We start from the raw sequence: 15,501 nt of genomic DNA, 5'->3' as shown, positions 1-15,501 counted from the left end.
CTCAGACATGTTATTCAGACGTTTGAACTGTGATACAAACATAAATAAAAAACATTTATGGTAACTTCCACAAATATATTATACTTTCAGCTTTAGTTCTTTATCACAGATTTTCAAGAATTTTACAGAGCAATTTTTCCGGCAATTTAGCAAATTTACAATGAATTACTAAATTTACAATAATGTTACTAAAAATAACAGTCCTTTTTTATAATACTAGCTGTGCCCGCGACGAAATTCGCGCGTGCGTAGATTCAAATTCAAATTATAGTCTATTCAAATGATGCCGACGACTAATAGCTATTAAAACATAAACTTTCATCAAAAACCAGTCCAGTAGTTTTACTGTGAAATAAAACAACAGACAATATTCAACAGTTTTATTATATGCATAGATTTATATGAATAAATAAAAATTGATATGTAGTGAAAATTATCCAGTATGCAATGTAAAGTATCCAGTCCATGTCCACTATTTACATTACAGTCAAATTTCTTTCGAACAAGACTAATCTAATAAAGAAATTAAAAAGGTTAATACAGGGGACCTGTTGTCGCGTCTCCTTCGGACGCCATCTTGCGGGGAGCGCGCGCGCGCGTCCGACGCCATCTGTCACGTGACGCCGCGCATGCTGTGCGCTATAACTGGCAACCCTGGAACAAATGTCAATGTCAATAATGCACAAAATATCTTGTTAAAAAAGACCTTGTGTGCCGAGCACACGTATCAGAAGTGAAACTTCTTTAGATTCAAATATACCAAAATCGTCGCCTAACTCCATGACGTGGCGGTATTGGCATGACGCGACATTGAAATTTAACTCTAAAAAACTCCTAAAGAACGTTTCTCTTCAAAAAAAGAGAAACATCTCATCCGTGGTTTTTCCTTAGCACCGGACGACGCTTAAACGATGCTACGACGCTAAACGCTGGTTAATCGTCTCCGATCATCTGTTTAAAACGTAACATTGACAGAATCCGCCCTCATTGAGTTCGGGAGTTGCCACTTAAGAAAAAAAAAATTGGTTGTCTGTAAAGTCGGTTTACTGACGATAGTTGAACGTGACAACGATTGTGCTTCTTTGTCGCTCGTTCCGCGCTCTCGCTTGCACTGGAACGCCTCAGAGCGAGGTAACGCCGCATGAGTCATATTTTTTCGGGCGTGCAGCCGGCTCTATCGAATTATAAGACGTTGTCACGTCAAAAAAGAAGAAAAACACTGGACATCGGCGAAATCGTATTATCGATTTCTTGCGTATCGACATAGACCTATCTCTTAAGATTGCTTGAAAGGATGAAAAGAAGAAAATATTATTTTATTTTTATTTTTATTATACGATTTTTTTTAATAGTCTTTTGATACATGTAGGATTTTAGCCTTTAGGAAAATTGTGTTTGGAATATAATAGTTTCTGCAGTCAGAGTTCTGTACGACAATGTAAATTTTAAGACCCTCACAGGTATAAACGTAAAAGCAGATGCACGTTATGCATAACCATCCCTATTGTTATTGCTACTTTAAATTATTAGACTTGAATATTTGCCTTTTTTCTGTTTTACAGTTTTTGGAAAAGACACTAACCAAATCTTTATCATGTGTGAAGTATTTGATAATCCATACTAATATTATAAATGCGAAAGTAACTCTGTCTGTCTGTCTGTTACTCGATCACACCTAAACTACTGAACCAATTTGCATGAAATTTGGTATGGAGATATTTTGATACCAGAGGTAGCCTATGTCCTTTACATAGGCTACCTTTTATTGCGAAATATGTACCACGGGCGAAGCCGGGGCGGACCACTAGTCGTATATATTTTAAAAATCCACGAATCCAATTCACAAGTTCACACCGCTCCGTGATCTTCGCATTAATTTCACACAAATGACGATTAATTATGAAAACAGTGAAATTGGAAATTGGGTCAGCAATTCTTACATCCGCCCCCATTTTATATTCGACAAGGTACAGTTTTATATAATTTGTCAACGTCAAACATTGGAATAAACTGAGACAGTGCTTTATTAACTACGAGATGTGAAATTTACTTTGAAATTTTCGTTTGTCATCAACGCAGTTATCATCAACCTATTAATAATAAGCTTCCAGACTGCCTTTGAAAGTGTATTTTTACCCGACTGGGGCACGGGAGGGTAATGTGTTTGTTAATTAAGTTATTACATATCACTGATATCAGTCATGTCTGCGTCTGGGTGTAAATTATTATACTAGTAGTCCGCCCCGGCTTCGCCCGTGGTACATATTTCGCAATAAAAGGTAGCCTATGTCCTTTCTCGGGTATCAAAATATCTCCATACCAAATTTCATGCAAATTGGTTCAGTAGTTTAGGCGTGATTGAGTAACAGACAGACAGACAGAGTTACTTTCGCATTTATAATATTAGTATGGATATCTATATAAGTATTTATTTAAAAATTATATAGGTATGTTTATCAGCCATCTGGTTTCCATAATACAAGCGAAAGCTTAGTATGGGATCGGATCGTGCCGTGTGTGGAAATTGGTCTGAAATATAAAAAAAAAAAGATTTTTTTTCACTTCATCTTACGCTTATGTATGACACGGGTTTATGGCAGAAAACGTGTACGTTGTACGCTGACTATCATAATTTATCAATTGCCATTTCCATATTTTTTGCCTTTTTTTATAAAAGAGAGCTTGTCAAAAAACACCTACTATTAAATTACGTCGGTGTTATGTGTTATTTGTCACAAACGTAAAGTTAACTTTATCGAAATTATTATAAGTCCAAACTGTATACGTGTGTTTTTGCAATGAAAAACGTTCGTGATTAGGTACCAAAAAACATTTTAAAATATTGTGTCCAAGAATACACCGCTTTGTAAACAGTAAACACTCATTCACGAGCGAAGCGTTATGATCGCTAATTTGTCAAAAATAAATCGTGCGGTTTATCAAATCCGCGTTTAATTTAAAATATAAATTATTTCGTTCAAATTATTCTTTACAGAAGTTTTCAAGTGCAAAAACCGCAGAGGTTTCAGTGACGCTATCGGATTACAAGCCAGAAGCCGGCCCCTTTGATCTCTTACAACAATACCGACTAAGGCATAAAATTATATTAAAACCAACGAAACAGAAAATTTACGTCCTGTGTTTGTGTATTATGAGAATTTTTACTTTGATTTAGGAAACCTGATATACGTTTTATTCGAAACGAATTGCGTGTTGGCTGGCTGATCTTTCTTTGTTCTTTTAATGGACTTTAAATCATTTTTAAATACATTTTTGAATCATGAAAAAGTATAAATGCGATCTGCAATGAACCTGATATTGTAAAGTAACAAAGCAGTAAAGTTACTTAACTAAATTTCCTGCTATTTTATGGTTTTAATAGAAAGTAGAAACAATTACAATGATAACCCGAATGCTATTCATAGCCATAAATACATACCTACTCTATGAAATAAATATGATATAGTTAGTCATTTAGTAAGTTCGTACGTTCAATTTCAACCAAATCTACCGACATTCAGACATTAAGTCACGCACACATACAAATAAATTATAAAGTTACATGCCTATTTTTTTTATCAATCTGAATTTTAATTATATTAATCCCACCAAATACATAAATGTAAAAATTGGAGCCGAGTTCAATCGTTGACTTAATTTGCCAAAAAAGAAATGAGATCTAATTAATGTGTGCCAAGTTCTGCAGACAGTCCAGAAATTTATTTATAAAGATGTATTAAGTTCTTAGGTTGACTGAAAACTCAATTGTTTTATTTTCCCTTAGAGAACAATGTTTATTCCAAAATATAACTTTTTTAATTTGAATAATATAATTATTTTCACAAAGCAAACAACTAATGACCTATTGAACCCCATAATTTGATGAGGCTAGTTTTAGAACTTCACAAAATATAAACAGTATGTAAAACTAGCCTCATCAAATTATGGGGTTCAATAGGTCATTAGTTGTTTGCTTTGTGAAAATAATTATTATACTTCAAATTAAAAAAGTTATATTTTGGAATAAACATTGTTCTCTAAGGGAAAATAAAACAATTGAGTTTTCAGTCAACCTAAGAACTTAATACATCTTTATAAATAAATTTCTGGACTGTCTGCAGAACTTGGCACACATTAATTAGATCTCATTTCTTTTTTGGCAAATTAAGTCAACGATTGAACTCGGCTCCAATTTTTACATTTATGTATTTGGTGGGATATCATTACTTTTTGTACAGAAAATTACTCTGCAAATTTGATTTACTTTATGAATATAATACTTTTTATATACGATTTTTTTTTATATTTTTTCTTGCGGATTCTTTGTATGGTTTGTTTAGTATTATTTTCTATATTTTCTTGTATGTTATGAATGTCAGCGCACATTGCCCCGTCATTATCTTCAATTTTTTAAACTCTTTTTCTGTTTAAAAGATTACATGATTTTCTAAACATCCAGCGTGAATATGTACACACACTATTACAAAGATGCAAAGATCGTTGTAGAAGAATCGTCGCTTTACTCCATGACGTTACGGTATTGCCATGATGAGATTTTGAAATTTTACTCTAAACGCGCCTAAAGATGTTTCACTTATATTAATATTAATATTACGCAAATTAAATCATTTCGACCTTCGACAAAGCCTTCTTCCATTACACTGAAATTAAAAATAAACTAAACACTCATAAATAAAGAATAAAGAAATGTGAATTTGTAAAATTATATATTATTTTTAACTGTATGAGCAATATTTTTATTACAATTTTCTTTTATTTTACGTTTAATAATAGTTTTGAATAAAGAAATCATGCAATCGAAGTAATCCGCCCTAGCGATACTAGCGCGAGTGTGATGTCAGAGGCGCATCGAATCTACAGATGTTTCGCGCTAAAATATGTAAACTTAAATAATCTATATCTCAGTCATTTATTGATGGATTTCAAAATTTTTTTCGGCCACTGACTAGTTTTGATCTATTTTTTAAGACTAGTAAGGTGAATATACTATTTTCTATTTTTTTAAACTTTTCCATTTTTCCATACAAACAAAATTAATGTCATTGAAAAAAAAAATAAATACAAATAAATTCAGTATTTTCTGATTTTTTCCTTTGTACACTCACTATTACCTAGCTGATTACAAAATTTGAACTTTCTAGGTCATCTGGAAGTGGGTTAGGTTTTGTATATGTCTATAAGTCAGTCAGTCTTAAAAATTGCGATTTTTGGATATTAATATCTACGCAACTGTTTAATCTGTATTTATGAAATTTAAGGTTCTTGTTTATCTTGAGGTCCTCTTGATATGTACCAAATTTGGTTTATTTAACTTAAATAGTTTTCGAGTTATAAGGGGGTGAAAAGTGGCTCGAAATGGTTCGTGTAAATATACACACGGCTGCTGCTCGCCAGTTCTCTTCGCTTGAACTCGGCTTGACACGCTGCCGCGTGTCTAGATATAGGGGATTTTGTATTATATATGTATTTAGTTACTTTTTTTTAAGTCAAATTCTACTATGATAAAACTAACAAAGCATGTAGCGACATCTATGACAACGAACAGGAAAGTAGGTTATTTCAGGATATTGTAAGATTTGGGCGGGCGGGACGACCATAGAATTCAGTAAGTTTCCGATAGATGTCGCTACACGCAATATACAATACCATAACATCATAAAAGAAGTTAACAGAGTCAGAAATCAGAATCATTGTTTATAGTGCCACAAACCTAACTGACCCGGTGACGGTGTCACTGATGTCAATTTTACTACTGGCGACACGTAGTTCCAGTTTTTTTCACCGGGTCAGTTAAGTTTGTGGCACTGTACATTATTGTATCTTTTCTCTGTCTGGTATATATGTACAATAAAGTATAAATAAATATAAATAAATAAAAATAAATAAATAAATAAATCTTTAAGTACAATCAAACCAGTACTCTTTCATTTTTAATTAAGAAAAAATTTCAAGCCAAGGAAGCGTCATTTGAAAGTTTCCTTATAATAATTGCATATATTTACCTTTTTCAGTTATCTCTAGAGGCCACGCATCTGCATTGAATCCTCAACAGTTTTTATGTGACAAGCGGATAAATAATTATAATTAAGCCAAGATAAAAGGCGCCTGCCTTATCTTTTATTTTGAGGAAGTATATGCAAGGATTGCAAGGTTTTTTGAATTGGCTCTTCTAGACGGATTAATTTAAATTTCAACAGTTTTCAGAATCAGAAGGTACTTAAGGTAGGAGTTTATTAGGTACTAACTTTCCACCCGCGGCATCGCCCGCGCAGTCAAAGAAAAACCCGCATAGTTCCCGTTCCCGTGGGGTATCAAAATATCTCTATACCAAATTTCATGCAAATTGGTTCAGTAATTAAGGTGTGATTGAGTAACAGACAGACAGACAAAGTTACTTTCGCATTTATAATATTAGTATGGATTTGAATCGAATAGACATCGATACCTTATATATAATGAAATAGATATCGAGATGATATATTTACTAGTTAAATTTTAAATAACCGTAGTTAGATACTGTATGGTTTTATCTTAATTAGCATCTGCATGTGACTGCAAATAAAAGTATCTAAATATAAAGATACTCACTTGTATTTTAAAATAAATGTATGATAATATTTTACCATTCAATATTTTTAAACCACCGAAACTTAAAAATAAATGTAGTAACACTAATTATTATTAATTATGATTGTTTGGATTCTGATTCTGTTTGATTTTTTGATTTGAGTTATTGGTTAAATCCTATTTATAATCGTAATCCGTTTAGCTTTATTATTACGCGGGACACTTCATCTCAAAAACCTATGTACTTTAGGCGATACTGTATATATTACCATCTAGATATCACAGTTCAGATATAAGATCTAGCCTTGAAGTGACGTACCACAGACCACAATGTCTAAGCGGACGATTTATTACACGATTATAATTATTTTAGGTTAAGTTCTCTAGGCATGATTAAGTCTAGGTTTTAGAGTATTTTCTAAGTGGAATTTTATAATTATCTTGTATTAGCAACTAAGGGAAGTTGGTTCATAGTGGATGTGTTTTATATGTAGTGGAATTTAGTAAAACTAGGTCCTTAGAGTTTAAAGAATGTTTTCAATATGGTCATTATATCCTTTGATCGGTATCAGATTGGTCCGATGTAGAAAATTCTTTCGGTGTTAGATAGCCCATTTATCGAGGAAGACTATAGGCTATATATCATCACGCTAAGACCAACAGGAGCGGAGCAATGCGGGTGAGACAGCGGAGTACAGCTAGTCAATATTAATCATAAATGGAATGTTTATTCAATTTGGAAACTTTACCATTATTTCCACCAATATATTACAACCAGTTTTCAGTGTCTAAAACATTTTTTACAATAATCTATTAAAATAATGTCCCCAAAATAAATCGACCGCAAATAGAACATGCAAAAACCGAATAAAGTTGCGATACAGAGAAAATACAATTTGGCAAGTTGCCAATTAATACAGGCTACAGTAAATATACAACGAATGTCACCCGTAAACACATAATATCCCAAGAATTAGGTCATAAATTTGGAGATAAATGTAAATAAAATCATGTCGTAAAACTATCTATTTATACTGGTTTCCTAAGAGTTATTTAAAACGTTTTGTTTCAGGGCTTAATCGTGGTGATTAAAATAAAAAGGTTAATAGTGTATATTGTTTCATGGCGGTAAATTTATTTTACACTTGTTGGTTTCAAGTATCTTTTTAAAGCCAATAATTCAATAATTTATGAACCACATGGAATGAATTTTTTAATAAAAAATAGAATAACAAACACAAACTTTTCAACTCAAGGCCCAATTGTAACAAAAAACAAACTACCTTCAAATGGTCAGAAGAAGACGAAATTTTAATTAGATCAACCGGAAAGCACAGGCTATCAAATGAAAAAAAAATGAATTCACCGAGTCAAAAGTTGTCAGGTTACAAACACACAAAGAAATACACTCGCATTAAGAACTTGCTTTTTTTGAAGTCGGTTGAAAATGTTGTTTAAATATAAACGCTGTTTCACACTAGGATACAAATGACTAAGATTTCCTCATAATATTTTCATTTTATAAATATAAGCCTTGGTAAATATAATATGATTATGTCTCACTCGTATGTAGGTGGAAAATAGTATTGCAGGTATCGTTTTTGACAACAATTCATTTTAATATTTTATATTATTGCCCTTGAAATTCATGTAATAATCAGGGCTCGGAAACCGGTTTAAATTCTTAACCGGTTTCGGTCATTGACCCCAAACCGAAATTGATTTAGGTTAAAGGTTGCACTTTACCGGTTTTTACCGGTTTATGCGAAATACCGGTTTTTCATTAATATTGGTTTTGGTGGTGAAAATTAACCGGTTAAAACCAAGTTACATAAGGATCCTCGGCCCCCGCTACCCTCGCTCGACGGGCCTGGACGTTGCGAAGTCATTTAGTTACAAAATTCTTAATCGCACTCAAGTTCGCAATTTTAGTTTATACTAGCTTCCGCCCGCGACTCCGTCCGCGCGGATGTCGGTCTTTGCGTGGATGGTTTATTTCTCCATTTTGAGTAACTCGGACAATGACATCTTATAAATATCTATTGGACCCAAATACGGCTAGGTCTATAATAATACGCAACGTGTGTTCGCGGTACCTACTACAGAACAACGTCTATATAACTGAAAAATTGAGATTAATTTTTTTTCTACGTATTTTTCCAGGATAAAAAGTATCCTATTTTACGCCCAGGATAATAAGGTATAATTATACCAAGTTTCATCGAAATCGAACCGGTAGTTTTCACGTGATGTCTTCACATACACACAGACAGACAGACAGACAGACAAAAATTTTTTTAATCACATATTTGGGTTTGGTATCGATCCAGTAACACCCCCTGCTAGTTATTTTTTCAATATTTTCAATGTACAGAATTGACCCTTCTACAGATTTATTATATATGTATAGATTTGAAATTTGAATTTGATAACTAGATTTCCGCCCGCGGCTTCGCCCGCGTTTGTAAAGGAAAACCCGCATAGTTCCCGTTCCCGTGGGATTTCCGGGATAAAAACTATACTATGTGTTAATCCAAGTTACCCTCTATATGTGTGCTAAACATCCATACATCCATACATGTATACTTACAAACTATATTTTAGAATAGAATATATTAGATATATTAGATACTAGCTTCCGCCCGCGACTCCGTCCGCGCGGAAAAATTAAGATTTATTTTTTTCTACGTATTTTTCCGGGATAAAAAGTATCCTATTTTATGCCCAGGATAATAAGGTATAATTATACCAAGTTTCATCGAAATCGAACCGTTAGTTTTCACGTGATGCCTGAACATACAGACAGACAAAAAATTTTTTAATCACATATTTGGGTTTGGTATCGATCCAGTAACACCCCCTGGTATTTATTTTTTCAATATTTTCAATGTACAGAATTGACCCTTCTACAGATTTATTATATGTATAGATATTAGATTCACTATATCTTGTGGCAAGCGTTAAAAAATGAGGCAAAAATAATAAAGGAATTAACCGGTTAATTTGGGTGTCAAAACCGTTTGTGCAGAAGTAACCGGTAACCTTAATCATTTGGGTTACTTATAAACAGTTCACTTGTTTAACCGGTAAATGAAGGAACGATATATTTACCGGTATATAATCTAAATTAACCGCTCTTTTCAAACCGGTTCCGAGCCCTGGTAATAATAGGTATTAATTCAAATGCTTAGATTCAAATGTTATTCAGTCCGGATGTTACATTTTCATGAATAGATCAAAATTTGTGTTCTATAAAAACAAAGTGTATGTTTGTGGTGTTTCATGTCTTAAATAAGATAAAAAATATTTTAAATAATATTTATTTATTTATTTTAAAGGAAATAAAAATAATACACCTCCCGCCTACATAAGCAGGATAGGAAATCAAATCACTTCACTTAATTTATTCATATATTTATTCGTTGTTATAGCTTATAACAATCTTATTGTTTTAAAGATATACATATATGCAATCGAGGAAGAACAGAGCTCAATAACTCTTGTTTATACTTTTGTATCAGTTATAAGAAACTAGCTGAGCTCCGCGGTTTCACCCGTGTGGCTCCGCTCCTGTTGGTCTTAGCGTGATGATATAATATAGCCTTCTTCGATGAATGGGCTATCTAACACCGAAAGAATTTGTCAAATCGCAGTAGTTCCTGAGATTAGCGCCTTCAAACAAACAAACTCTTCAGCTTTATAAAATTAGTATAGATTAAGAATAACATCTATAATTCCCTTTAACGTAGCAGTATAGTCGATCAAAACACAAAAAAAATAATCCATTACAAGCCGACCATCTGAAATCCGTTACAATACCAATAGATAAGTACATATAAAATGATCAGATACAATCATTTGTGATCACCATCCCATTTCAACAGTTTCTCGTACAGTTAGAAATTACAATCCAAGATTGACGAGGCTTGCTAAACCAACCTACGTACACCCACTTGTTAAGGATTAGTATGGTTTACATACACGATTATGAGTCTACTTAGCGATTTGTATGGATAAGCTGCGTTTGCAGACCTCTTTAGACTGAACTTTATAATTGTTTTATTTTTACTCTGTGATAAAAAGTCTGTAGATTACATCATAGCTTCTTGCATCATATCATTCTTATGTCATATTCATAATATATTTTTATTTATTTATTTATATCACATAGAACTGACACAACGAACTCCTAACGAATTATGTTCTGTAGTTTTTATATATCTGCAATCATAGGTACCGTGTAGATACCTATACTTTACGATAATATGTTTATTTATATGCAGTAAAAATTCAGAAAATGTATTACAGGTATAAACCAAAATATCGTCCCTATAGCTTCTCATTCAATTTATGTACAAAAACCTTAATTTTTCCCTGTTTAATTACATGTCTGTATTTAACTTCGCTGTGATAAATAACTGCTAGTTTAACAGGCAGCTTACAATTAAAACGGTGTTTAAAACTGTGCCTATTTAGAGACGTATTCGTGTAAAAACACAAGCATTTCCTGGCGCGACACATAGTCTTTTTTATAAAAATCGTCGGTTTGAGAATTCTAGACATGAGACAAAAAATCTAGAATGTCTCAGTTGGAATATGCTAATTATTGCTTCATTGATGACCAAGTAGGTACCTACCACTGAACCTATCACATATTCATACTTACTCTACTCTTATCTACTTCTTATTTTCTATAAACATATTTATCTCGTGTAAGTACCTATTTAAAAATCAACAAAAAAATTGTAAATTTCACACTCACATTTTGGTATCATCACTTTGTATGTAGTATGTACCTAGATACATTTACTTATTAGTATTGACTTCTTTAATGGGAAGGTTTACAAATCGAGTGACTTCATTAGTCAACCCATTCATTTTATAATGAAGTAAGTGATAATAGTAGATATTATATTTTTTGTTTGAAATAGGAACTCTGGAACTGTTGAACAAATTCAATAGAAATTTCTCCGAATTTTTTCAACATATTTTGACAAAACGTACAAAAAACCAAACTTGTAGTAAACATACAGGAACAAACAATGATTGATTAAAACCAAAAAACCAGCGATGCGTCATCGAGTTATGATTTGAAGATTTGTCTGACGACGGTCGGGGGCACTCAAATGAGAGACGTTCACTCATTCGTCATTGCGCAGGCGCATGTACTGTTTAATTGTTTATGATCGTTACAAGTTAGAAATATTTAACGGATTTAAAACAGGAAATAAATTTATAGGTACGTACTTAGTATGCTTTTCCTTCACCACCACCACCCATCGTCCACTTAAGACTTGCTAGATATTGGTAGATGTTTTATATTTTAACTAGCTGTGCTCCGCGGTTTCACCCGCATTGCTTCGCTCCTGTTGATCTTAGCATGATGATAGCTTAGTCCATAGCCTTCCTCGATAAATTGGGCTATCTAACACCGAAATAAATCGGAATAGTAGTTCCTGAGATTAGCGCGTTCAAACAAACAAACAAACTCTTCAGCTTTATAATATTACAATAATAGTATGTATATCTTTCATGTATGCAGTTTGTTTATACCTAGTATAACCCGTCCGACTAGGGCCCTACGGAACCCTATGTGCGCGAGTCCGACTTGCACTTGGCTGATTATCTTATCTTATCTTATCTTATCTTATAATATAATATATAATATGTATAAATCTCGTGTCACAATGTTTGTCCTCAATGGACTCCTAAATCACTTAACCGATAATAATAAAATTCGCACACCATGTGCAGTTCGATCCAACTTGAGAGATAGGATAGTTTTTATGAAAAAAAAACCTAAACATGTAGGTACCACGGGCGAAGCCGGGGCGAACCGCTAGTTTACTTTTATATCTTCACCTCATTAGTAGTGAATATATTCAGAAATCGCTTCATAAATTCGTTTAAAAGTCTGTAATTTACTTGTCTCCATTTTTATCAGCTAATTAAAATATTTTAAGAGCTAATGAACATATTATGTGTGTATTATAATTTATAATGTATTCAATAGTGATACTGTAAACAAAAATATAGCCACACACATAAAAGTGAAAATAAATTAAGAATTTATACACATAGGTACCAAGTACCAACGAAATTTGTAATTTATACAATAACTAGCTTACCGCCCGCCGGCCGCGGCGCCGCTTCGCCCGCTTTGTCTAAAACCTAATAAATTATATACCAAAACCTCTTGTATCACTGTATCTATTAAAAAACCGCATCAAAATGATGTTGCGTATAGTTTTAAAGATTTAAGCATACAAGTGGACATAGGGAAATAGGGACAGAGAAAGCGACTTAGTTTTATAATATGTAGTGATTTAGAATCTTTTATTACAGATAAATAAAATTAAATAAGAAATGTTTTCCAACATTTTAAAGGGGCGAATTTTTCTCAGGAGCCAGATCTTTTGTTGGTTTTTACGTAAAAAGATGTCCACTGAAAAACGCTGACATTTTAAGTTCCCAAGTTTAATTTCAAGTTTTGGGTTTAGCAATCATTTTTTGATTTTTTTTTTTTCTTATGTCAGAGCAAGCAAAGGGGCAGGTGGGCTGATGTTAAGTGGTCACCACCGCCCATAAACACTTGTAACACTAGAGGTGTTACAGGTGCTTTGCCGGCCTTAATTGATTCCTTTAAAATTGATTGTTTCAATGTTTGACTTGTTTCTTCATTCAATTTTTAATCTAAATAGGTACCTTACGAACTTATATATTATAAACTAGTTATATCTGTATTTACTATACTTAGCATAGTCTTATTACAAATTGCGAAATGTAACCAACATAAAAACGTATAAATCAGTTTGTTTATAAAATCTATCCGCGCAGTGTCCGTGACCGCAATGGGTATCCGTTAAAAGATCTATTGGAGGCATCAATCATTAAATCATAAATAATTGCAACATTATCTGTTTTAAATAACTTGGTATTAACTGAATCTGTCCTGTGATAACTATTCAAAAATGCATGATAAAGTTTATTTGGTAAAAATGAAGTTGATTTTGCGTGAAAAATTAATACGTATTTACATGGTATACACATCGATTCATTTATGATAGTTTTGTGGTGGGTTTTTAAGTTAAATATAATTATTATTATTAACCACTTACGCGTGCACTGCACGTTTTGGTCGAGTCATTATTTCACTGGGTCAAAAAATATTTAAAAATGTATCTTTATCCATCTTAAATTTAATCAAATAAGTTCAGTATCCATAACTAAGACCCGGAATCTACATCGTCAACAGAAACGAAAAAGAAAAGAAATGATAAATTCAACTACCAAAAAATTATGTCCTTACTATAATAGCATGTTCTTAATTATAAATCAACTGAACATTAAACATAACCACAAACAAATACCAGCTTGTACCCTTCTAGGTATTGATAAAGGTCATGTAAGATGATATGCACGACACGTAGGCAACAGATAGTATAGTAATTGAACTAAATGCTACAAGTAGGGTCAGCAACATAGGGCCAGATAAAAAATTTACTGGCACACAATTATTGCCTACACGTGTTCAGTAGGTACATACAAAGAAATAAAAGCTGTTATCAACATATAATTTTAATAGAATATTAAAACTATAAACTATGTACTTAGTTTTCAATAGACACGGTTTTTAAAGGAGATCCAATTTTAAAGGTAAAATGTTTTTATTAAAAGAAGCGAACAGAAGACTAAAAGACTACTAAAAATGTGAAGAAGTTAGTATTTTTTATTTATTTATTTATAATATATTAATATTTTATTTATTTACTTCAGGTTTTTTTAATATGTGATAAAAATTGTTTCACATTTTTCTTTAACCAAGAACTACTTTTGAATGAGTGTTGATGCTGACTATACCAGTAGGTATCCTTTAGAAAGGTATTTCAAAGACATTTAAGAATTGATTCGGCTTGCAAATCATACCAAGGTTTTATTTGTTGTCTTGGCATAACTTTTTAACAATTTTACATTCTTCACTATTTTCTGCATATTTATTGAAATGATGACTTTTGGCTTACACTTCAGAATTTGTTCTAACTATATAAAATTGATTTAGAATGATTGCCAACTTATTACGTCCATTTTACCTTCATTTTACTTTTAAAATAGAATTCCTAGTTTCTTACACAAACAGATAAATCTGCTCAATTGAAAAATATATACTCAACAGCTACAAGGAAAACCGAGTGAAAAAGAATATCAGCATGTGTGAAGTATCAGTGTCACGAATAATTTGTAAGTGGAGTGTTTGGCTCAAACAACTATTGACATATACACCCACTCAAGATTATTTTTCTATTTATATTTGTACTTTAATTATATTGGTCTATTGGTTTCCGATATTTAAAAATGGTCTTGCCACAAAACAATTTACACACAGTCTAAATTTAAACAAGGGATCTGTCACTTTAATAGCTGTTCTCAACAAACCGCACAATTTTAAGGATTGGTATCTGCGATTATTTACACCGATCGAAGTAAATGTCAAAATGGACGGATTGGTTATTGGCAAGCACAAACTGTCACTTTCGAACAGAGGCCAACCTTTAATCTGTGATCCACCCTCCCAAAGATTGACTGATTTTTGAGATAGCAAACTCAATCCGGGGATCGCTTATTGGTATGATTTATGTGAAAAATGTATTGATATATCAATCAGATATGGGCAAAACGGGATCAAGATTGATTATTAATTTCGGGCGTTAGTGAAGTACGACAAAACCAGATTAAAGAGAACCCGCGCTTAAAGTTAAACCCTGTAAAATTTTTTGTTGTAAGACAGGTATAATCAAGAATATATGGAGATTTTTCAGTCATCATATGTAATGTTATACGCGGTTAACAATTTTATATAGGTTAAGTGTTAAGGCTACTTTAATTCTATTTGTACCTCTGTCTTTTACGGTTTTA

At 32.5% G+C, this 15,501-nt stretch overlaps 1 protein-coding gene across 5 annotated transcripts in view; it reads right to left on the bottom strand.

The window, feature by feature from the left end:
- LOC123701075 (rho guanine nucleotide exchange factor 17) overlaps positions 1-15,501 on the bottom strand; it is a 106,785-nt gene that overhangs the window by 63,036 nt on the left and 28,248 nt on the right. For 4 of the 5 annotated variants that reach the window (XM_045648485.1, XM_045648488.1, XM_045648489.1 and 1 more), the window contains exon 2: positions 549-654. In XM_045648485.1, the coding sequence (XP_045504441.1) occupies positions 549-610 (62 nt within the window). In that variant the 5' untranslated portion in view covers positions 611-654. Of the gene's footprint in view, positions 1-541; positions 655-15,501 lie in introns of all 5 variants that reach the window. The other variant, XM_045648490.1, reaches the window with a different exon arrangement.

The sequence above is a fragment of the Colias croceus genome, chromosome 20, assembly GCF_905220415.1.
Source record: "Colias croceus chromosome 20, ilColCroc2.1".
NCBI lineage: Eukaryota > Metazoa > Arthropoda > Insecta > Lepidoptera > Pieridae > Colias > Colias croceus.
This window is presented reverse-complemented; position numbering and strand designations above follow the sequence as displayed.